The sequence below is a fragment of the Amphibalanus amphitrite genome, unplaced genomic scaffold (assembly GCF_019059575.1).
Source record: "Amphibalanus amphitrite isolate SeventyFive unplaced genomic scaffold, NRLGWU_Aamphi_draft 001789F_arrow, whole genome shotgun sequence".
Taxonomy (NCBI): domain Eukaryota; kingdom Metazoa; phylum Arthropoda; class Thecostraca; order Balanomorpha; family Balanidae; genus Amphibalanus; species Amphibalanus amphitrite.
Window position 1 is genome coordinate 35,474 of NW_024883282.1, and position 25,899 is coordinate 61,372.

Consider the following 25,899-nt stretch of genomic DNA (forward strand, 5'->3'; position numbering starts at 1 on the left):
TTGGCAAATGACTCGAAAACGGCTTTAATTAGCATTGCCTTTGACGTTTTAAATCAACGCTCTATGTAAAGTTCAGTGCTCATCATTTTATGAATTCCTCAGATAATTTTTTTTTGATGAGCGGTGACAGATGGCAAAAGGTCTCAGCACCAATCACGTCACTTTTAGCATCGACGTTACAGCCAGAAATTGTTCTGTCGAACACATTTCGCTGATGTGGAAAGTGCACCTCTTTTGACAGTCGCGAACGCTAATTAGTAAAAATATTACTTTTAATGACGTCTGAATATCGCACATCGCGTTTTAAAATTTGTGTGGAGGAATTAAGATAGATGCAGAAGTCATTATCAATACCGTAAAACGGGGTGTTAAGGGACAGTTTTGAGGTGTTTTGTTATATAACTCAAGAAGGGTTGGAGATAGAAGCATCAAATTGTCAGCATTTTATGTGGAATTTGGTGCTTTACATGCCTGCCACATTAAACTTTTTAAGATTTATACCTGCATATTATTTTTTAATATTTTTCATCACTGTCCCTTAGCACCCCAATGTGGGGTGTTAAGGGACACCTATATTATTCCAAGAAATGGTCATCAAATGCCCACAATTGGGGTGTGGAAGGGCACACAATTTATTTATTGAAATGTTTTGCATATTCTGTCACAAAACAAGTCAGGTTCATTCACCACTAATGACCTTTCTAACCAATTACGTGTAATGCAGTTTACGCTTGTGGAAAATGTGCTAATTATAAGGTAAACAGAACCAAAAAGTAATCTTCTGTCATCAATAAAAACCCATGTTGAAGCTAGTCACTTGTCATTATGTTGCCCTCTTTGTTTTAGCCTTTCTATGATGACATCACATTTACCTACATCAGTCTCCATTGACCCATCATTGTAAAAGAGAGTGTTGAGATGTTTTTTTTTTACATAACTTAAGATGTGTTAGAGATAAAAGCATGAACTTGCCAGCATTTTATGTGGAATTTGGTGTTTTCCATGCCTACTGAAAGAAAACTTAATGAAATTATATTTAGATATTATTTTTTATTTTTTCTTCCCTGTCCCTTAGCACCCCACATCCACCTCAAAATATGCATGTATCCGGAAAAGAGGAAGAGGATAATGAATGAATGGGTGGATATGCAAAAGTTTTTCAGGAAACATGTGCAATACATGTGACAATACACTTATGCATTCATTTTCCCTGTACACCCACTAGTTTATGTGGTACACACAGAGTTTTGGAGATGTTTCAATTTTGTGAAAATGTAGCATGATTTTCAAATCTATTTTTGAACCAAATCACTTACATGAAAAACCATACCATTTTGTCCTATGGTCAAGAGCAAAACAGTGTCAACTACCACACTGAAGTTTTTATTGAACCTTCTCAAATTAGGAAGTTAATATGACTCAAAGTTTTTCCCATGCAACTGTCCCCTAACACCCCACTGTCCCTTAACACCCCATTTTACGGTATATTAAACCACAAACCTGGACCTTGCTGCTCGTTAACATAAACACAAACCTTTCAGAGGTACACCATTTTTCATCCTATCAACGTCAATGATGGCATCAACGACTTCACCAGCAACATCAACACAATCATTGTCGTCGTCATCATCGTCGTCATCGTCATCTCACCTGGCGGAGAGTAGGAAGGCGAAGATGTAGGCCCGGTCGGGGTAGTGATTGGCGGTCGGGATCAGGTGTCTGATCAGCTCCTCCAGAGAGCCCGAGATCAGGTCACCGTTCTTATAGTGCAGCTGCTGTGAAAGAGAAGGTAGAAAAGTTGTTATTTTGCGTGAAAAAGATAGGTGCTTGCTTACAGCACATAGCAATACATGTGGGGATGCTAGGCTTCGGTGTAGAGTTTGGATACATAGGTCACATTTAGGAGCTCACAGTATCAATACAACTCAGATCAACATCAAAACTTGTCTTTGGTTTTAGCATAAAACCAAACCTGAATTTGCATCAGCCTGCATGAAACCATCGAACCCACGTGGAGCCGACCCTTCCAATCAATAACCTAAACGACGTGAAACAAACAACACTCGACCAGCATCCGATGCCCGTATTTTCCACCGCCGAAAATCCCACATGATCCTCGTAACGGAACCACAGGTCCAACGTAAATAGGCGTGTCAACGCAAAGTCGCATTTTCTAAAGGATCCGCCATGAGTTAAGAACACATCAAGGCATCAAACCCTCCTTCGCACTGCATTAGGAGAGCTTGATAATAAAAATACTGTATGACTCAGACCACAATACATCATATTGAGCTCTGGCGAAACATTTGCCGCTCAGTGTTTGATGTAATTTTTCTGAAGGTATAGAGAGCGCATTGCGAGCGAGGGTTTTCCCTCATAAGTCATGGCACACCCACGAGAAGGTAATTCCAGGATAATGCAAATGGCATTGGACCCATACACACTAATGGATATAAATGGCCGGCAGGTGATCTCGGACAGGAAATGACAGAAAAAAAATGTTGTGCAGAAGAAAGCAAAACATATCATGGAAGTGATAAAGACAAACTAAATGGGGAAAAAGCTAACAAAATACGCACTGCATGATGCATGTACTGGAAATTCATGAGAACGACCTTTTAAAGCGGATACCAAACACGAAAAAAACAGGGCAAACGAAATCGCTCAAGAATTCATCTTGTGCACGTCAACAACGAATAAATTATTCCATACATAGCAAATAGTGAGAAGGGCTAAAAACGAAGTTAACATCAGCTCAGTGTTAAAGAGGATATTTTATCAAAAAACGAAAACCAGACACTGAAGCTACACATTTTTTAAGTGTAACTGTCGATCACTACTGAAACCCAATGACACAATAAGTCCTTGGTAGATACACTGAAAAACATGAAGATCAGTGAGTGGTAATGCGACAATTATTTCATAAATATGCAAGATATTGCAACAAAAATTACCCGACGTTTCGTTTATAGCCCTTGAAAAGGTTACAATAAACGAAACGTCGGGTAATGTTTGTTGCAATATCTTGCATATTTATGAAAAACATGAAGATCATTCCCAGACGATATGAGTTATTTTGTAAGCATTACTGTTACATGAAAACACGCGTGAACGCCGTAGCATGTGCCTTACATTATTATTTAATTATCCATCATTGCTCAAAGATTCAAAGGTATAAATGTCAAAGATTGACATTTATACCGTCAAAGCTTGTCAAAGCAGCTTAGCTCCTAGGTCCGTGATGTGCCGTGTTAGTTTGCTGCCCTGAAACATATCCGCATCGCTCCACCTCCCACTGCACGACCACACTCCACACGTCCACAATCTGTCCACGTTCCAACTATACAGCAGTGTTCGCCATGGGCCGGGCCAGCCCAATGGGCCATGGGCTGGGCTGGGCTACGGGCTGGGGTGGGCCCTCAAATATGAAAGATCGATGGGCTGTGGATGGGCTGGACCAAGAACTGCAAAGTGGAGTCAGGGGTTTGCGACTGAGACAACAACCATAACTACATAGCTTATTACTGTGCAAGACTCAAAAACGAGTTTATGAAGCACACATGTAATGTGCATTGTGCATGTTGCTCGCAAAAGATTGTTGATTTGCTCTCTTTGGATACCTGTGTGGTGTCAATGTTACAGGGAGTTTGAGAAATCCGTGAGTTTGCAAACTCCCTAGTGAGTTTGCAAACTCCCTGACCCATCAGTGACTTTGCAAACTCACTAGGAAGTTTACAAATTCACTAGGGAGTTTGCAAACTCACTGACCGGTCAGGGAGTTATAGAAATTTCAGAGTGATTGGGCCAAATAAAAACAAGTGTGCAACATGTGGGTGGCATACGTGCCATCCGTGATGTTAAAACAAAGGAGGCTAGCTCTAAGGCCTCGCACGCTGACAAAAAGCTTATAGATCATTGTGTTTCGAATGTGTCATTCTAGCTTAGTTGTGCGTCGGCGAGTGGGCCTGAATTAGTACTGTTTCGTTAGCGACAGAGACACGTGGAGGGACGGAAGAAGGGCGACGTTGTTCATGGGCGGAAGCCGCCTGCTGGCCATGTGTGGACGGGGTGAGAGGCGGCAGTGAGGCAGAGAGGGCGCAGGCGAGAGGACGGGTCCGTGTGTGGTGTTGGTGGCGTTGGAATGGAATGGAAATAGAAGACTAGACCAACTCGGACTTTTGTCGGAAATACCACAAGCTATTTCGGCATTTCTCTGGTTCAAGCGGTGAGAAGATGCCAGGTGAGAGCTCTGAGCCTGGTGACGGAGGCACCGGAAGAGCAGTGATGGAGGCGACGCCGGCGTTCGACGCCAGAACCATTCCGGAATTTGACGGAACTGGGAACGTCGTGGAATGGCTGGAGCAGGCTGCTCTCCTGTGCGAGCTACGCGCGGTATCGTTGATGGCGGTGCTGCCGACTCGGCTGCGCGGTGGTGCTTTCGCGGTGTGGTCGCGAATGCCTCCGGAGACTCGCCATCACCTGTCCAGTGTGAAGGCCAAGCTACTGAGGGCCTTCGCCATGGACCCATTCACAGCACAGGCCGAGATGACCAGACGCCACCTTCGTCCCGGAGAAACAGCAGACGTCTATCTGGCGGCGCTGCAGCAGCTCGCTGAGCTGATGGGTGGTCTCCCCGAAAGGGCCATCGCGATCGTCTTCGTCAACGGACTGCCGGAGACTGTGCAGGCCTCGGTCCGTGACGGGCTCGGGGAGAGCTTCACGCTGGAGTATGTCCTGGACCGGGCGAGAGCAGTGCTCTCCAGGGCGACGGTCACTGCGGCGGGGCCGGCGGCGGCGGCGGCAGCGGCGACGGCGGCGGGCGGCCCGTCGCCCCATCACAGTGACATCTCAAGGTCGGCTCGCCGGCTGGGTCCGATCCGCTGCTGGACCTGTGGCCGGCTGGGTCATGTCGCCCGGATGTGCCCAAACGGCTGCGGCGGGGGAGCTGCATCAGCGCAAGCGTCTCCTCCGCCGCCCACCGCGCCGGCAGCAGAGCGCCGGTGATCATCATGCTACTCAACGGACGGCCGTGTCACGCGCTGGTGGACACGGGCTGCGAGGAAACCGTGGTGTTTGTTGGGTGTTTGAACAACTGGGATCAGTGTGAGATAAATATGACGGCGGTGAATGGTAGTGCGGTGCGATGCTGTGGGAGGGCAGATGTGAGTCTGGAAGCACAAGGCCGCCGAGCTGCGGTACGTGCTGTGGTGGTAGCGGAAAGGCTGATGGGTGTCGATGTGTTGCTGGGAATGACCGGATTGGAGGCGCTGGGCGGTGTGTTTGTTCGGGCAGGAGAGGTGCGACTCGGGGGCGGCGGTGTGACGAGAGAAGAGCGATCGGGGTGTGCCGGTGTTAGGGCCGAGTCGAGTGATATGTCTGTCGCTGTGGTTCAGGCGCGCGGCCCGGGGCTCGGGGACGGCAGTGTGACGGGAAAGGAGCGCTCGGAATATGCAGGTGTTCGGCCTGAATCGAGTGGTTCATCTGCCGCTGTGGTTAAGGCGCGCGGTCCGGGGGACAGACGGATCGAGACGGCGGACTTTCTGGCAAAGTTCAGTGCAGGGAAGTGGACAGTGTGGTGGAAGTGGGCCAACGGCAAGGAGCCCGTGAGGCTCGCAAATACTGTGCCGCAGTATCGCGTGCCGGCCGAGGCGCAGGGACAGTTCGATGACGAATTGCAGTTGTGGATAGATGAAGGTTGGCTGCAGCCATACGACGAACGAGAGCACGGACCGGTGCGCGGTTTGATCCCGCTCATGGTGGCGATTCAGGAGGCCAAGAACAAGGTCAGACCGGTGCTCGACTACAGAGAGTTAAATGAGCATCTGGTGCCCCATACGGCTGAAGCCGATGTTTGCCGTGACCAGCTCCGCAAGTGGCGCCGTCATGGAGCCAATGTTGCTGTGATTGATCTGAAAAAGGCCTTTCTGCAGCTACACGTGGCTCCAGAGCTGTGGCCATTCCAGACAGTGATTGTTGGTGGCCAGAGATATGCTTTGACGCGCGTCGGGTTCGGTCTGTGCATTGCAAGTGACGTCATGCGAGCAGTGGTCAGGGAGGTATTAGATCAGGACCCCGATATGGCAAAGGCTGTGCTACCCTACGCTGATGACCTGCTGGTGAACGAGACGTATGTCTCGTCCCAGCAGGTAGCGCAGCATTTTGCCAGCTACGGACTGGAGTGCAAGCCGCCGGAGCGCGTGACAAATGAAGCGGGGGCGAGAATGCTGGGACTGCGCGTGAAACAGGGCTTCGACGGCGCACTGCGATGGACGCGGGACGACGTGACACCGTCAAAGCCACCTGAGGTGTTGACCAGGCGCGCGGTCTTCGCTTGGGCAGGTCAGCTGAGGTCACACATGCCTGTTGCCGGGTGGCTGCGACCAGCCGCTGCCTGGCTAAAAAGGACGGCGAACAAAGCGAGTGACGACTGGGACTCACCGATCGGTGACAATGACTTGCTCAAACAGGTCACTGACGTGGCCCGGCGGGTGACGGAGCGCGATCCAGCACGGGGACAGTGGTGCGTCTCCGGCGAATCTGTCACCGTGTGGACTGACGCCAGTGCTATCGCCCGCGGCGTGGTCCTAAGTGACCCTGACACGGGCGAGGTGATCGAAGACGCCGCGTGGCTGCGCACCGAGGTGGACACCGACATGCACATCAACTTGTCTGAGCTAGATGCTGCGTTGAACGGTGTCAACATGGCCGTGGCGTGGGGTTTCAGACGGCTGGACCTGCGCACGGACTCCGTGACCGTTCAGCGCTGGCTTACCGACGCGCTGACAGGCCGAGCCAGGCTACGCACCAAGGCGCAGTCTGAAATGCTGATACGGCGGCGGGTGGCAGTGTTCATGCAGCTGGTGACGGAGTACGGTCTTGCCGTGTCGGTAGAACTTGTGCCGTCAGCGAATAACCGAGCCGATGAACTGACAAGAGTGCCAGGGGAGTGGCTGAAGGTCAAACCGCCAGAGGCCGTGGGCGTGGTGGCCGCCGTGAGGACAGCGCGTGCAGAGGACATACAGGCGGTGCATGAGAGCGTGGGCCACCAGGGGGTGCGCCGTACTTGGTGGTACGCGCGCCGAGAGCTGGGCAGCGGGGCCGTGACGAAGTCGGCGGTCCGGGCGGTCGTCAAATCGTGCCAGGTGTGTGCGTCCATCGATCCTGCCCCGTCGCGGTGGAAGCACGGCACCCTGGAGGTCGACCGTACCTGGGAGCGGCTGGCGATGGACGTCACACATTTTCGTGGCAAGACCTACCTGACCGTGATCGACTGCGGACCGTCGCGGTACGCAATGTGGCGCGAAATTCGCCGCTCTGACGGCAGCGAGATCGTCGGGCAGCTAGAAAGCATCTTTTTAGAGCGAGGGGCGCCGGCCGAGCTTTTGATGGATAACGCGACGGAGTTCAAAGGACGAGAGTTGAAGGCGTTCGCGGCGCGATGGGACGTGAACTTGAGTTACCGCGCAGCATATGAGCCTGGCGGGAATGGTATCATCGAGCGCCACCACCGCACCATCAAAGTGATGGCCACCCGTCAGGGCTGCACCGTGCCGGAGGCTGTGCATCGTTATAATGTCACGCCCAAGGACGGCTGTGATATCGCGTCGGCCCCCGTACACGGCGTGTACCGTCAGGCTGGTAGGGACTTGTGTGTACAGTCACATGGAGGCACATCTGTTCCTACTGCCCGCCAGCCTGGAGTATTTCAGCTCGGAGACGCGGTGTGGATTCGGAAACGGGGTGATCGGTGCACCGCGGTGTCCAGGGAAGGCACGGTCACTAAAATCGTCTCACCGCAGACGATAGAGGTGGACGGTGTGCCGTGGCACGTCCGAAACGTGCGGCATCGTCTGGTCGATGACGCGACAGTGATTGCGACAGAGGACGAGCACGGGCAGATGGACAATGACGTCCCTTGTCCGGTTCCGACCGTCCGGGCGCCCGGGCGGCTGGCCATTGAGGCCCCGGCGACGGCCCCGACGGTCGCGCCGACTAACGACCCTGCCGGGGACCCGCAGACTGAGACGGGAGGTGACGTGAAACTGGAAACGGACACCGAAGGCCAAGGTTCGGCTTTGGAAAATGAAAGGCAAAGTGACCGCAGGGATGAGGCTGAGGGACCGGCGGAAGGTGGGGGTGGACCGTGTAACGATAGTGAGACACTGAGAAGGAGTGCGCGCTGGAGACGGGCGACACAGCTGTACGGTGACCCCATCCCGAGCGAGACGGTTGAGTGAATGTGTTCCTTTAGGAACAGGGGGGAATGTGTTTCGAATGTGTCATTCTAGCTTAGTTGTGCGTCGGCGAGTGGGCCTGAATTAGTACTGTTTCGTTAGCGACAGAGACACGTGGAGGGACGGAAGAAGGGCGACGTTGTTCATGGGCGGAAGCCGCCTGCTGGCCATGTGTGGACGGGGTGAGAGGCGGCAGTGAGGCAGAGAGGGCGCAGGCGAGAGGACGGGTCCGTGTGTGGTGTTGGTGGCGTTGGAATGGAATGGAAATAGAAGACTAGACCAACTCGGACTTTTGTCGGAAATACCACAATCATACGAGTATGCACACCATAAATACCTTTTTTATTTTAAGCTGCTCAGTGATTTACCCATGCATGTACCGCCGCTTTATTTAGTTATACATTTATTTAGTTCACGTCCCAATTAGGCCCGTTCCACTCAAGTGTGGCTATTCCAGAGTCAGGCTCAATATATCAAAGTAGAAACAGCTCACTGTTGGTCACCTATGCTAAAGTACAGGCACACGCATCAATTCACGCCCATTCCCACTCCGCCATAGACGTGTCATCGAGAGCCGGCGCTGCTGGCAGCCAGCCCAGCTGCGACTGGCGCACGCTGCTTGTTTGTTTTTGTTTTGTTGGGTTAGGCCCTTTCGGTCTGACAAGACCATTTCAGAGTCGGACGAATGATAGAAATCGTAGGGGGAGACATTGGTCTGGGCAGACACCCTATATGCAGAGTCGCCGGGGCTGAGCCCGTCCGAATTGACAGACCGACCAGCCCCCCAAGCACTCTTTGCACCCGGCTACGGGGTGCGCTCCCTCGGAAGCAGCGGTGCCGCTCCAAGGGAGCAGCCCGCATGAGATAAAGGTGCCTGTCCAGCCCGGAGTGGGGGTTTCGGCGTGGATGAGAAGGATTTCAGTATCCTGATTCCTGAGGATGGAAACGACGGAACGGAGGAGCACGTTGCTCCGAACCTCCCCTTTAGATAGCCGCGAGTAGCATTTTTTTCGGTAAAACAATGAAGGATCTGTAAGCTTTTTGTCAGCGTGCGACGGTTATATAGGCCGTACCACTAGTCGCTTTTGTTTTAACATCACGGCCGGCACGTATGCCAGCCTCATCTTACACATTTGATTTTATTTGGCCCAATCGCTCTGGAATTTCTCAAACTCCCTGACCGGTCAGTGAGTTTGCAAACTCCCTAGTGAATTTGCAAACTTCCTAGTGAGTTTGCAAAGTCACTGATGGGTCAGGGAGTTTGCAAACTCACTAGGGAGTTTGCAAACTCACGGATTTCTCAAACTCCCTGTAACATCAATAATGTTCAATCCATTCATTTTTGACGGACTGGGTCGGGCTGGGCTTTTACGATTTTACCATGAATGGGCTTGGGCTGGGCCGGGCTGTAAACCCATGGACCTGGGCTGGGCTGGACTGGGATTTTGCGGCCCGTGGCGAGCACTGCTATACAGACCCAAGTTCCAAAAATCCACCGCCTGACAAATCCAAAATTTGATCAGCAATCATAGTCCGTATCCATCATCCACTGTCCTCAGACATTCCACAACCCGTCGACAGTCATCCACGGTTATCATTCCACATATTATCCACTGTGGACAGTGAACCCTCCACAGTCTGTCCCCAGGTCTCATTCCACATTTTTTACCCACTGTTGACAGCGCCAGCGGACACTCCCTCCACAGTCTATCCACAATTATCCTTCCACACGTACTAACCACTGTGGACAGTGAGATCTCCACAGCCTGTCCACTGTCACCAGCTAATGAGCCGGCTCACGGTAATGGAGGACCATTAATGAAAGACCAGTAATGGAGGACGGGTAACGGAGGACCCCCTCCACGAGAGGTCATTACCTCAGACCAGCCGCTCCGTTCCCAGATCTGCAGCGTTAATTAACGCGCCAGCAGACAGCCCATGGTCGGGTCGAACGAACGGCTTTGGTCGGAGACACGGTACCGAACGCTCAGACAAGGCTTTAGACAGAGAAAGCTTTGGACAGAGACACAATCTTGGACACAGCCAGTTTTGGAGACATGCAGTTCAAGAAAGATATGATATTGGCTCCTTTCTTCATTTCATATTTCGGTTGCATTTTGCTTCAAGAAAAGTCTCGAAAAGACTGAACATCTTACCTATTCTTATCCGTCTGGGTAATATTATGTACAAATATGCTTTTGTACAGACGAGCCTACAGCAACAAAATGCTGAACGATTAGTAAGCATTAAGCACGGTTACCCGATCTTTAGGGCAGGCCCTGTCCTCCCTCCCCGTTGATAGATATGTTCGGGTCCCTGCCTCTGCCGCGGTCGCCACAGCCCATCTGGCTCGCTACTCGGCCTGGGTCGAGAGGGAGACGGATCGCCCGCTCAACGACAGTGGCCGCTCTCTCCCCTCCCGTCCTCTGTCCCTCTACCCTCCTATCCTCTGCCATCCACCTCCCCCTCTGCCGTCTGTCTCCCCGCCAGACGTCAACACAACAAAGATGTTCTTTAGAATGACAGAAGCCCGACCAACCAACTAACAGACGCAGACAAACACGCACACAAACATAAATACCAGTGCGTCTCTGTCGACAGGCTACGTCATCAACGCTCCCACCAAAACGTCGCATCGTCAACGACGATGAAACGTCGACATCGACGCCGTCAGCGACGGACAAACCCATCCGGCAGGAGGTCGAAATGGTTCCGTCGCAGACGACGCGATGGGGGCCGCCGGAGACATCCAAATCGACGCCGACAGAAGGCGTCGACGGCGACGGCGGCGGGCGTCGAAATCGTCCGCGACGGAGGCGCGCCGCCAACAAAGCCACGCCACGCGTCAATTATTCGCGGTTAGATTTATGGACTGGCTCGTCGGACGCGACGAGGAACGGTTCTCGAATGAAATGATTCCACTGAGGATTCTCACAACACTTGTGGAGTTTTGGTGAACTTGTCGGAAATGTTGCGAGGTGCTTCAAGTTGTATTCTGCAATTGCTGCTGCAGAATATGTTTGCTTCATTTAATAGACATGGGGAAGGATGCTGCTTATGGGAGCTTAACTAACCAGTGGATTTATTGCAGTTCAAATAGGCCTGTGCTCGTGGTTTTATGGCTCTAGACCGTGCCGTTCGAAGTTTTATGTTTCTTTGTAATTTTATGGGCTGAAGTAGATTACTGGAACCAACTAGCCCGAGCCCACCTAACGGTTTTGTAGTCCATTTAAAATTAAGTTAAAAAGAACTGAATGGTGCATTAGCCAAAAACTCAATAAAAGTTCAACAGAATACGGCGAAAAGCTGGATAACAGCGTCAAATAAATAATTTAACCTTTTCCTGAAATGTTGTTCAATTACATGTAACTTAAAATCCGATTGAAATCTAACTATCAAGTTACCATTATTTGCCTAATAATGGTGTCCGTATTTCATTGTGTCAGTGTCATCGTGTCAGTACCAATGTCAGTCTTAGCATGTTATTCTGTCAGTGTCAACGGTCAGTCCTTTAGTCTTATTGTGCCAATGTCCGTCAGTGTAAAAAGTGTCATCGGCATGTCATTTACTCAGTGTCAGAGTGTCAGTGTCAGAGTGTCAGTGTCAGAGTGTCAGTGTCAGAGTGTCAGTGTCAGAGTGTCAATGTCAGACACCCACCTTGGCCGTTACCTCAGGGGAGTGCGGAGTGACACGGTCAGATGAGTGCTCTGAAGAAGAGGACCTCGGACTTCCGCTGCCCAGGTGCAGAGGTGCCGATCGGCCACGACGCACCCCGTTCTGTCGGAGAAAAGGGGACACCGGTCAGCCGAGGTCACAGTGCGGGGCTCATAGGGTCTCAGGTCATAGGAAAGAAATAATAGGACCAGAGGTCAAGAGAGTAGGGCGTAAGTAAAAAACCTAGAAGTCAAGGGTGTTGGGTATAAGCTAGAAAGCTCGAAGGCCAGAGATCAAAACACGGTCAGATATCTGAAAGGGGGTCAGATATGCCATGGGATTATAGTTACAAAAGAAAAGGTAGTGAAGTTTGTGAATGGAAGTCGCATGCATCGTGTATCAAGAATCCATAGAAATGGGAGATTTCAACATGTTTTCGGTCAGAGGTCACAGAATCAAAGGTCACAGGCGACACGAGATGAAAGCACCAACACTCGTTAACAACCCCGACGTTAACTATGACTCCAAACGGTCATTTAGGCACACGTGGTACCCAGTGTTTGGAAATGTCCCGTTTAAACCAGTCAGAGAAGGCATTATTGCAGAGCATCGGCTCCAAGTGCCCAGACAACTGGTCTCATTCACACGGTCAGCCTCTAAAGGTCAGAGGTTATCCGGGCCAGTGTCGCACGAGGGCAGATTATCATTCATGGAGTGTGGGCCACCAGTGGGATAAATTGGAAGCCGAGAACACGGTGACTATTTTGAAGGACACAAGCTCGTCTCGATAGACATGAGCGCATGGGCGTGCAAAGTTTGTTTTTTAATTCTTCCAAACATATCGCTAGTTCACTGAAATGATGAAAGGGGAATGTCGTAGTTCGTACTTTGCATTGCAATATCAAATAATCCCTTTTCCTTAAAATTTGTTCCGTAAAATCTCAGCAGCTTCATATCACCATGCAAAGGGAGATCAATTCATCCAGCAACATTATCGCAAGAAGATTATTTCGCCTTTCATTTGTTACTTGCGATCGGCACTAAAGCGATTTTATATCTATTCTCCAGTACTTTTATCTCCTTTTCTTTTTTCCACACGCCAACCTAGCAAACCGCTGAGCGACATAATAATTAGCTCAAACATTTATCAGAATCTGTCGCCGCGATGGCGCCGGATCACCAGACTGGCATCAACTCCGATCCATAGATAACTCTGCGGCGAAACCGGCCCAAATTGGTGCCCTTCACATCCGTCTCCCGATCCAACTTGTACAACATGGCTGGCCGGAGCGGGTGGCCCCCAGCAGACAGAGCCAAGACTGCCCCAAACTTGGGACAACTTCAGTCGGACCCGGACGGAGCCCTCAGCTGGCGATTTTCCAGAAATGTGCTCCCACTCGACGGTATGAAACAGTATAAAAAACGGCTGAAAAAGTTGCACAGATTATCTGAGCGGAGTTTGAGTGGCTTCTATACACTGATGGTGGTGTGAGAGGCAATCGAGCTCCATAATTTCGCTACTTTTAACTCAGACTCTAGGGTCTTCGCATGGCGACTAGAAGGCAAGTGCGACTAACGATAAAAGGGAATTGCTGGGTTCTCAAGTCTGGAAACTGTGACAATGTGACATTTAATGCAAAGTTATTTATTATTGATTTGAATATATAATCTACTGTAAATATGCATAAGATTCGTAAGCAATATTCCGTTCCAAGTGCAAGCCAGATATTCGCCGAATCAATCACGGACCATCATGATCAGTATTTGATCAGAAACAGAAATCCATGAACATCCTACCAGGAAAAAATGGCTAGAGCGACCTACTATCAGTGCAATTTCAAGGACTCATCGTCGCAACGTCTAATGTAACGTACAAAACATCGGAAGATATGAAACGTGGTATGGCATCGATTATTTGCAAGTGAGGTAAAATACGGAGCAGGTGCTTCATAAACAATACCGATATGAGCATTGAGCATGTTCTTGCAGCTCCTAATATGCGCCTCACATCAATATGCGCCTTATGTCAATATAAAGAGTCTGGGCCTTAGACCTGAGCGTCTATAACACTGACAGCTAGTCGATGCGATCTCAAAACGAAGGCTGAGAGCTGAGCACTAAGCGCTGGGGAGTAAGCCCAGCTCCAACAATGCCTGCCGATCATCCTTCCAGAGAGCCTCGGTTTCAGGGAGCTCTCTCAGACCACGGTTCACCCATCCATCGCGGGAACCCCGGACAGCCGGTCCAATCCACCGGACTTCCAATCCCCCCGGCAAAAACAATCCAATCAATACAGACCGTCAGCGGCCGGTGAAGGGACGTATTTCAACAGTCAGGGGTCCCAGTCAAACAATGTTTCAGTTTCCTGATTGCTGGTCCGAAAGTAGAAAAAAGTTCCGATAATTGACCTGGATGGGTCGAAAACAGATGATAGGCTGGATGCCAATGAAAGAGATCAGAAGGTTTCATGCAATTTACGAAGAAGCGGCTTACAAAGAAAAAGGCATTGTGCCGCCAGGGTGAACGCACAAAGTCACTCTTACGACAGCTTTTAGATCGTTTGATGTTACCCGGCAAAATGCCGATTCTCCTAGACAAAGTAGTCTCTTGAGAAGGGTTGAACGACTCTCCAAACGAGCTAAAGCGAAATTCGCCACCGTTGCCCGGGCATTCTCTGCCCTTTCCAGCCACTATCGCCGCGCTCTTTACTACCAAAACAGCCTGCGATTAGCAACTCAAAGCTCGAACTGACTCCAACTCCCCGGCGACAATACGACTGAACTCAACTACCGATGAGCTTTGGAGAGCATAGTCAAACCGCTCGGGGAATCATCGAACAACTTCAGCGCGCAGTTTAGTTAAACGTTTCTCACCTCTTGAGCGCAAACTTGACTTGAGTGGCCTCGCCGGCGACCTCATTACGATAGGCGTTATCACAAGTGTATTCGCGGCCATTGGGGCGACGTAAGAAAAGAAGAAAACAACTGGCCCCAAGAACTTAAAATTATCAGTTAGCATGCACCTTTTCCTTGATATGTAAAGAATTTACCATTAATTGTTAGAGAAAATTGCATTTAAAATCTTCCATTATGCTTTTTTCATCGTTTGCACAGTATGTTCTTTTACTAAGCTAGAAACACTAATTATAAATAGTTCCCGCATCATCAAGAACAATAGGGAAGGCTTGAAGTGAATACAATAATCTAAACGGTTTTGTAATCCATGTGAAGATACTTCTAAAATTGCATGTAGAAATATTAAAGGCAAAAGTTCAACTTTTTCACAAGACGGATGGCTATAAACCTATTCAACGTGTGACAACTCAGCCGGTATATCGTCGCCTACAGCCCAGCTTTCCCTAGTGGCCGATAGAGGCGCTGCTATCGATGTCCGCCCGTGCCGCCTAACGAGCCCCTAGCAAACGTTGATCGATGGCTGACAAAGGGGATTAATAGAACAGACAGCTTTAGTTAGAGTTTGGGATAACTAGTCCCATCGTGCATCTCAACCTTACAGAGCAGCATGATCCCGTCGCAATCCAAATGCTCTTCTGACCAGCGGATATTGGACAGATCGGATAAATTCTCATGACCACCCGAGACCAGGCCAAACTCTGTTGCAGACGGCCAAATATATAACACACCAGCCAGGCCAATCAACGACCGGTATTCTGGGCACGTCATACATGACGTCAGCAGGACACGTGACGTCACATCACGTCACGTTGGCGAGCGGCTTGAGGGACCCCAGCCAGCAATTCGTCCGGGATGCGGTTGGGGACGGTCGGGATAGGCTCCGGATGTCCCGACTTGTCCCTACCGGGTTGGGTAGGCTTGGGTTGTCCCAATCGATACCGGACCTCGATGGCCGGCGGTAGGGGCGACTCGGGATTTCCGGACCGCATGCTTAATCGGTTGGGACGCGGTACGGATAGCCCAATCGAATCCCATGTTTAGACAGGCTTGTGATTTACGTTGTTATCCCAACCGATCTGAGAAGGCGCTTCGGGCACCATATCCGGTGGCCCAGAAGGCCTGGAAAAGCAATCAGATGGGCCGCGTGCAGGCAGACGCGTCCTCTGAGCGCAGCGGCCAGTCTAGCTGCCGCGTTGGTCAAGTGTCGATCCCTCCTTTGAGCTGCTGCCTCAGGATATTGCTTTTGAACTGGCTCTAGCAAGCGGTCGGTTCAACTGTTGTCGTTGCAGGGAAATCAGTCCGTCTTTGAGAACAGGGTGAGTATAGTGCACACTTCATCCGTGATGTAGGGAGCGGGAAAGCTATAGGTAATAGAAATTGTTATGTTCGTTGTGGTTGTACGGCATGTGATTTACACTCGTGCTGTCGCATGTTTGATCAGTTATCATGGACAGAAGATGTTTGGTCTCATTGTCAAGTGTCGTTAATGGTTGCATTGTAGGTTTGAAACCTGAATTACCTGGCATTGCACGTGAAATGTCAGATGTGAGTTATTTCTTAGTGATTTTTAGTGTGTCCCAGACTTTGATTAATTACCTCTTGGTCATTTTCAGATGCTCTCTTTGCACAGTGGTGAACCGCCCGACCAGATGCCAGCCGTCTAGTTTCGCGGTGGCTCTCTGAAGTTCGTGACAGCAGACGGACACACTGTCCGCAGAGGAGCCGACACGAACAAGGCGCAGGCCTGCTATAATGACTGTGAACACCGGAAGTGAGTCCGCTGTGCCAGCGCCTTGCAGCGGCGCTAAGATGATGGCCGACGCCACGAATGTGCTGGCCAGGCTGTGAATTTGTGAAAATTTGACCTGTGTGCAACCAGTAAATTTGTGAATATATTTCAGTGTCCAATGCAATTCATTTTGTCGTGCAGGCATAATAAAGGTTGAGTTGGAGATAATGAAGAGGCGAGGGGGTTGCGGTGGCGCAAGCAAAGTGGTCGCATCTGCATAACAGCAATCTGCGGTTATAAGACTGCGGTTAATATGTCAGATGCCTGCGGTATTCCCAAACCGGCCGTGCGGGCCGAGTTGGGACATCCCGATCGGGATCGGAGTTCATCGCTTGTTAAAATGCCATAAGGCGGTCCGGATGCGTGCGGGATTTCCGAACCGGTTGTACGGGGAGATTTAGGGAATCCCGATCGGGATCAGAGTTCAGCGCTTGTTAAAACGTCATAAGGCGGTCAGGATACGTGCGGGATCTCCCAACCGGCCGTGCGGGGTAGGTTGGGATATCCGGACCGTTCCAGCCCGTACAAAGTGTCTCATTTCCCAATCCCGTCCCACTCCGGTCCCGATCGGGGTGGTGCGGGCTGAGTCCGAAAATCCCGATTGGGAACGGAGTGGGATTGCTGGCTGGGACGGGATGATAGAAATATTGCCGACAGGCTGCATGAAATATCGATTTCGGTGACAGATATCAGCGATGAAAATCACATGAAGAATTACAAAGCTGATAGGGCAATTCGCCCCAGATATCAGACGGGGAAGGACAGGTCTACAAAATGACAACTGTCTTTTTATATTACAAAAGTCACCGACCAAGCAACCACGGGGTTGCTGGGGTACTATGGCATCTTGGAGCGAAGCGTGGGCTTTGTGGCGTCACGATCAAGTCAACGTTAGCTAAAACTGGCTGGTAGTTGTGCAGAAAAATATCGCACATGCTAGCCGAGCTGAGCCCAGCTAAAAGGAGAGGGATGATGGCATTTCAGGTATTGTCTCAATATGTGGAATAGAGGAATGTCATTCGGAAAGGTAACGGCATAATAAAAAACACGCTAGGGTAGCTTTCATGTTTATTCAGAAGGTAGTGTATGAAAATGGGATACCAGGAATTCGTCACATTTTGACATTAGCGTGACAGTGATCTAGCAATAACAAAAAAAGAATAGAAAATACTCTCAATCCTGATTATTTGAATTGGACAAATTAATTCGTATATGATGTAAGATAAAAACACCAAAACCACCCAACGTTTCGTGTTATTCACTTTTTCAAGGGTGATATGACACATTTTACCTACCGAGTCAAGTACGTTTTTTTTCGGTTTCGTTCGAATATAGCGCGGGCACTTTTTCACAAATTTCCTCTGCCTTGCATGACATATTGACACATACATACACACATACTACAAATTAACATACTACGTCTTTCCTAGCCAACAGAGCAGACACCGAAGCTAGTCTGAAGAATCCACTCGAAGTGTTCAAAACATCACCTTTCGCAATAAACGCTGCTTCTATAATTCTCCGTTGGGTTTTAGAAGTTTTGATCTACATGTGTAGCCCGCGTCCAATCAGGTAAATGCCCTTCTTTCTCAGCGTGAAGAACAAATGCATTAGAAAGTCTGTGATTACGTAAATCCCCCCTGTGTTCACGGACCCGTGTTTTGAGACCCCTAACAGTTTCCCCGTAGTACACCCGCGGGCACCCACCACATGGAATTTTGTAAACTACGCTGTCTCTGTTGCGAAACTGTTTCCTTTTTTACGCATCCGAAAAAACGTACTTGACTCGGTAGGTAAAATGTGTCATATCACCCTTGAAAAAGTGAATAACACGAAACGTTGGGTGGTTTTGGTGTTTTTATCTTACATCATATACGAATTACTCTCAATCCTACCAGCCTTCCTTCTGGACTACACCATCTCCAAGATCAAATCTAGTTTCCCAAAGGCATCGGCTAAAAGTGTCGGGCGCCTCATGGTGTGTGTCCCCGCAATCACCTTCAGATAGATAGAATGGGACCCGGGCATGGCTCGCGCTGCCAAAGCGCCTAATAGGAGGCTTAGAAAGCAATGCGGAAATGGCAAAGCAGATGAGCTGCTTTCCAGTAGGTGCATGAGGAGACATTCAATTTTGCTAATGCAAATTTCTGGAAATCCTTTTATCTTTACTGTCTTCAATTTTAAAACGTGTGCGTTGTGCAAGCTTTATGAAGATGATCTTCTCAAAGCTGACTTTCAAGGTTATTGGCTGGCCTTCGCGTGAACCTGTCGATTCGAATAATGTCTATTCAACCTTCTTGGTTTGGAACCATGCCATACAGTGAGCTACAAATGTAACAAAACTTTGTCACCTGACCTTACGGATGCAGTTCAAGTGCAGACAACTTCCCCACGGAACTGACCCCAATCGACAAACTACGACCTTTATCGGCATGTCTGACCTTTTTATAACTTTTAAACAACACCGTGTGAGCTTCGCGGGCATCCGCCACCTTTACCAGCTCCAGGACCTCCCTTGACCTCGCTGACCTCCCAAAACCTCACTTGACCTCCTTTGACCTCTGTGACGACTCGACCAGACCACACACGGACTCCAGGCGGTTACCCTATCAGCCCCAATACCGCCCGAGGGACGGTAAAAAGACAAACGGCGCCATGGCTCACCGGCCGGACCAGCGCGTCTTTTCATCGACCTGCCGACGGCAAAGACGACAAGCACTATCATGGAGTTTAGAAAGCGATCTAGCTCAGAGGTCGCACGGGCCGAATGGAAGTCTTTGGGGTAGACAGAGGAGGGACCAATGTTATTGCTATCGAAATTTCTATGCTTCAATTCATTGCACCTAACTAAATTCTGGACATCTTTCCTGCCTTGTTGCGCCGTTTTTTTTTTTATCCAGCACCCATCCTTTTCATCTGGCATCCGAACTGTGCCATTCTATGTCCCCCTACGTCTCTGTAAGTCTCTATACGTCTTCCTATGTCTCCTTACGTCTCAATCTCTCCTTACATCTCTAGGCCCCCATATGCCACCAATACCAAGCATCACCGACCTCTGATGCCAACACGCAATCACCATCAGGAAAAGTCAGCGATCCATTTTACACGGACAGAAAGAGACAGGGACGCATTACCGGTGGGGTGGTACCCGCCTGGGACGGAAACAAAGTATATTGCAGATATGCAAATACGCATATCTGCTGCGCGTGGGGGAGCGCGTACGGAGATAGAAATATTGAGGCACAGAAAAAAGACCGAAGACGGGGAGGGAAGGAAGGAGAGAGTAAAAGAGAAAGAGAAAAAGAAAGAGAAAGAGAAAGAGAAAGACAGAGAGAAAGAGGGAGATGGAGAGGGAGAGGAAAAGGAGAGGGAGGGAGGGGGCAGAGAAAGAGAGAGAGAGAGAGAGAGAGAGAGAGAGAGAGAGAGAGAGAGAGAGAGAGAGAGAGAGAGAGAGAGAGAGAGAGAGAGAGAGAGAGAGAGAGAGAGAGAGAGAAATAGAGAGAGAGAGGCCCTATCTGCGACGTTCCACTTCCAATGCTGCAGCCATTTTTCTGCTGCATTATTTCTCGACGAAAGGTCAACATCAAGACCTCAACCCAACACTCCTAGATAGATTGACCTAGGAGCAACCCCATCTTTGATGAATATCAATTATCAGAGTGGCATTGATACCTTTGTTAGATAATTATATTATGTTAGCAGTAACAAAGCTGAAGCAAAGCTTCGACTAGAACTTGAGACATGATAAATCCCTATTCGCCTTCAGGCAACCTGTGCCCATGGAAACCTGTTCCAGATACGTGGACAGTGCCCCAATAACTCAAATGGGTCATCTCAGCATTGGCGACATCAAAATAAAGTTTAAACGTTTATAATTTCACCGTAAGCCTGATGAATAGTTAATGTTACCTGGGTGGTGGCTATATGGCTGTATGCTGCCAAGACCTCATACAACATAGCAATCTCCTTTGTTGCTAAAAATATGCATCCCAAGGAATTATCAGCGCGCAAAACAAAAATATGACGCCATAGATATTGCTGTTTACTTTGAAGATATTGCAATAGCTTTCTGAAACAAAGCTGTGCAAGCCCACAACAACAAGCATATGAACTGTTCCTCAGAAAGCGTTATTCCCGTTCTTCAATATCACAAACAATATGGTCCATGGTGCTCACTTGCCCCCTCTCCCCAAGAATTCCGCACTGAACATAACGCATCCACCGCGGAAGCAGCGGAAGTCAATAAGCTGACAGGCGAGGCATACAACACAATTAGCACTGAGGCAAAACACGGGAGAGAGAGGGAGAGAGAGAGAGAGAGAGAGAGAGAGAGAGAGAGAGAGAGAGAGAGAGAGAGAGAGAGAGAGAGAGAGAGAGGAGAAAGAGAGTAAATAGCACAAAACAAAGAGCGAGAACAGAGGAACGAGATAGGAGCTCAGCGTCGACACATTACCAGTTTCCGATGGTCTCGCCAACGGCAAAACAGGCCTGACGGTCTCCCAGGGGACGGCGCCGGAGGGCAGTGGCTCTGCGCAGACCCCGCGGGGAGCACAGAGTAACCATAATGAACCACCCCCGCCCCCGCCCCTGCCCCGCCCCGGGAGGCGCCCGCGGCGGGGCGGCGGCGGGTCAGCCGTAGAGTCCGGCGACGGACGGAACGGTAGGGACTGGGTGGCTAACTAGCACACCTGTCGGTCTTTGATGATAAGGAGGCGAGCAGAAAGAAACGCCCATTGAAGGGGAGCTTACTGAAAATTTAATTCTCCTAATAAAAGCCAGAGAGGTACTAAGCAATAAAGTCAAAACGATTAATCGGTTCTATGAAGTTCCAGCTTTTAATAGCTTCAGAATTCCTAGTAACACAGACCACACCCAACTCCAGCTGAGCGGCCTGGCAGAACACCCACGAACTCGCCACCAAACCCAACATCTAATTCAAGTGTCTTGCAGACCCCCTGCAATCATTCGCTGTCGGCTGGCCGCGTTTCTCTGGCGGCTCCAACTAATCCGTAAACTTGTACCCAAACACAACTCAACTTGGTCACTCGACACGAGAAACTCACAGATGGGAGTCAGAAGAAAGTCGCAGAGGCTCGCGGTCCACGCGGGGGGGGGGGGGAGGCGGAGAGAGGGGTGGGGAAAAAGAAAGAGAAAAAGAGACTGGGATAAAATTCGGTGAATGACGGTATACTGCGTTTTTTACAGTCGATCGCCACCAAATAGGCAAAAAGAACAGAAACCATGCAACAATGAGCTTGCCAACTTGCAATGCTCTTCGTTTTCCTATGCATTTACTTTATTCGGCTCTTGCATTTATATATATATATATATATATATATATATATATATATATATATATATATATATATATATATATATATATATATATATATATATATATATATATTATTTGAAGCACGGCACAGAATAGCGTGGTTCACCTGCCTTCCCTGCTTCCCTCTCCCTCTTGTTCAGTTGCCAGCGGTGCTCTGACACCTGTTACGTTTGAACACACTTGAAGCTGACGGCATGTGAAGCAGCCCCGGTGTTCATTGCTATAAATCCTTTGATGCCACAAAGTGTAAAGCTCGGTGAGAGTCGTTAAAAGGCTCTTAGAACATGCACACGGGCCGGTGTAACGAGAAGCCACTTGAAGGGTATTCGTCCGCAAAATTAGCACAAAGAGAGACATATTAAAATAGTAATGCAAACAGCTACGTTGATGTTTTATGCATTGCTTGCATTATGCATTTATTCCAAACCTGACCAGGTATTTTCGCCGCGTAATGCACAATGCACATGTTCACGTAACTTTACATCTATTAATTTGAATAAATAGGATTTAGAAATGTGAAAATTCAAGAAAGTTCAGTGTATGATTGTCTTCAAAATAAAGCTGGCACGCTATCTTTGGGTGCATGGACTTGATATATCTACACAAATATGAATTGACTATATTTGCTTCAGAAATTATTCCGAGTCAATTGGACAGTAGTTGGAAATGCCAATGTCACCAATGCTGATGTAAAACCACGCAGCATCACACCCAATCAATGCTCATTGCATTACCTTGTCCATAAATGGGCGCATGAGAAACCTTCATGGGAACAATACGGTACAGCATGTTCCAGGCGCACGACTCCTGCTGCCATCTATTGGGCGTAACAGTAACTATACAGTAAGCAATGCGGTACAGCATGCTCCAGGCGCACGACTCCTGCTGCCACCTATTGGGCGTAGCAGTATCTACTAAGCGAGCGATGCGGTACAGCATGCTCCAGACGCACGACTCCTGCTGCCATCTTCTGGGCAGAGTAGAAACTAAGCAGCAAGCATTGCGGTACAGCATGTTTCAGGCGCACGACTTCTGCTGCCACCTATTGGGCGTAGCAGTAACTACGAAACGAGCGATGCGGTACAGCATGCTTCAGGCGCACGATTCCTGCTGCCATCTTCTGGGCAGAGTAGAAACTAGGCAGTGCGCAATGCGGTGCAGCATGCCGCAGGCGCCCGACCTATCCCGCCATCTATGAACAAAATGGTAAACCAATGTTTAGGCTACGCGTCGTCCGCGCCGTCCAGATTAATAATAGTTTTGAGAATCAATAAATTAATACCTGCACATATGATCGGCATGTTGCAAAGGATCTTACATATAAACCGTGAAAGTTAAATGCAAATTGCCTGAGCCTTCCTTTTTTTCTAGCAAACCGTAGCGAAAACAGCGACGCCACTGGCGGTCGCAGCCGCTAGGAAAAGGGGGGGCCAAACTCACACTCGCGGGACATAACATTTATCCGTCACCGGAGGGTGATCGGCTCATTTTTTACGCCCGCGAGGCGCCGCGCAGTTGGCCATACTTATGCTTCATTCATCTCGTTCTTGCGTGGAATCTTTAAGCTCAATTTAAGGCAAAATCACCAGTACCTACCATTTCTCGTCCCACGGTGTTTCCACCGGTCGGGCCACTGCACCATGGCGACGGATCGGTGTAGCATATACTGGAAGGTCGGGCACGCGGATTCATGACCTTACCTTACCAGTATAAAACAATTCGGAAAAGTACAGATACCTACCTCTTGCTTTGAACAAGCATGTGAAACCCAGAGAGCATTTTCAGACTATGACATTTACCCATATACGAGTAGTTGTGTGGCGGCGGGAGAGAGAAGCTAGGTACACCGACCTCTGGTGACCAAAGGTTCCTGGCTTTCAAAATTGGCATCTGAGGGCCGCGCGCGACTCCTGTGGGCTTCGCAACGGCTCTATTGGGGCTCACTCAAATGCCTAGTCCTCATGCTAAGAAGACTGGCCCTGAGCCCTGAGGACTTCATCAGTCTCTGCCAGCCCCAGGACCCACAACGGCTCATGGGGTCCTGACGTCGAAATATGAGGGAATCTACGCGGGACCATCAGGACGTAAAGTGATCTCGATCAGGACCAACGTAAGGCTGTGCAGGAGTCTGCGTAAGCCCTCTGAGCTTCAGAAGCCCATGCATATGTATGTTTTCACTTAGAGGCCAGTTTAAGGCCCTCAGAGACCAGTACAGGGCCTGCAAACTGCAAAGGCCAGTAGTTTGAGACCATCAGATACCGAGTTGGGCTCTCAGAGGCTAATGTGGGCCCTTACTCATTACAGGCCAACATGGGGCCCTCAGAGGTCAGCGTGGGGCTCTAAAAGACCGGCATGAGCCGTCGTTGGACCCCAGAGGCTAGCAGAGGGCCCTCAAAGGCCAAGATGGGCCTTCCTCAGAGGCCAATGCAGGCCCTTAGAGGCCGGCATCAGGTCTTTAGCAGCCAGTGCGGGGCCTCATTGGCACCTAAAGGTTCGTCTTGGGACGCCAGAGACAGAAATAAGGCCACCAGAGACCGGTGTGAGACGCTCAGACGCCGGTTGGGGCCCCTGAGGACGGTTAGGGGCCATCATAGGCCAGATGTGGGGCTTCAGAGGTCGATGTGGGCTCTAAGCGGCCAACATGGGCGCTTGACCGCCACTGAAGTTCCCTCAGAGGTCACTCAAAGACCGGTGTGGGAGCTATATTGATAGCTGGGAGTGTTTTTTTTTAGGCCTCGTGACGATCGAATAAGGGCCAGGGCCCCATACACCTATGGGGGCCCATCGGTTGTTTGAGGGGGGCAAATGATATGATAGCCCCCTTTATTAGCCTTTGGGGGGCATGGCCCTGATGTCCCCCCCCCCGCGACCGCCACTGTGTACACATTACACACAGGCCTCTGAGATTGCATACCTACTAGCTCATGCAAACTCTATGCAGGCCCCGGAGGTCCCACGCTAATCCTTAAGAAACCAAGCCAGCATACGGCGTCACCACCGGGCTTCTGAGGTGCACAGCATCAACCCATGAGGTCTTACTTTAGCATGTCGAAGAGCCACGCTCATTTGGCAGGGCCCACCCGGCACTGCCGAAGAGGGTCTCATGCCAGCCATTGCTGGGCCTACGAGAGCCTCAAGTAAACCCACGCTGATATTCCATATAAGATCCGGCCATACTCGTGAATCGGTGTCAGCGACGCTGACCGCCAAATTGACAGAATGCGAAACTGAGCCCACTCCATGAGTGAAATTTACGTCCTTTGATGGCGCAAGAAAGAAAATGAAACATACAAAAAGCTTTCTAGGACTTTTGTTCGATCTGAAAGGTGGGGCCAAAAGATAGTATGGCCCCACCTTTCAGCACCAAAGGGGGGGCCATGGCCCCCGTGCCCCCCCCCCCCCTGGGACCGCCAGTGAGCGACGCGCTGTCATCTAACTGTCAAGATCAATGATTGACTGTTCTAGGAACCACAACTGCGCCTGTGTCATTAGCGCCACATTTCCAGAAGGCATCACGGATGTAGTGCACAGACAGCCCGCGGTATTTGCCATCGATCTTCGCAATATCCTGGAGACGGAGACATGGTCTACAGAAAATCAGAATGCATACGGCAGGGAAGATTCGAATATAGGTATGCATAGGCAAGATATTTAATACACTTTGGGGGAAAATACTGTCAATATTACATTGTATTCTAACAGATGTGAAATATAAAGTCATCACCAATCGCTCCGAGTTTTTTTTTTTTTTTTTGCTGGTAACGGATGAGTCATCCGCCTGAAACAATTTGTACTGATTACAGCTTGACATTTTTACGACAGTTATAATGAACTTGCAATTGTAACAGCGGGCGAAATCTTTGGAGACTAGCATCACAACTTGAAGGGTAAATAATGCCCCACTGATTTATAACGATGTCCATAACAATATATCAAGCACAGCGACTGGAGAAAAATAAAATTCCCAAGCTA

At 49.6% G+C, this 25,899-nt stretch overlaps 1 protein-coding gene across 3 annotated transcripts in view; it reads right to left on the reverse strand.

Annotated features, from left to right (window-relative positions):
• Nucleotides 1–25,899, reverse strand: part of LOC122375172 (ras-GEF domain-containing family member 1B-like) — a 56,604-nt gene that overhangs the window by 15,106 nt on the left and 15,599 nt on the right. Inside the window, exons 3-4 of one of the 3 annotated variants that reach the window (XM_043354413.1) lie at nt 11,892–12,011; nt 1,651–1,772 (exon numbers count right to left, since the gene is read on the reverse strand). In XM_043354413.1, the coding sequence (XP_043210348.1) occupies nt 1,651–1,772; nt 11,892–12,011 (242 nt within the window). Of the gene's footprint in view, nt 1–1,650; nt 1,776–11,891; nt 12,012–25,899 lie in introns of all 3 variants that reach the window. The other 2 variants (XM_043354412.1, XM_043354415.1) reach the window with 2 other exon arrangements.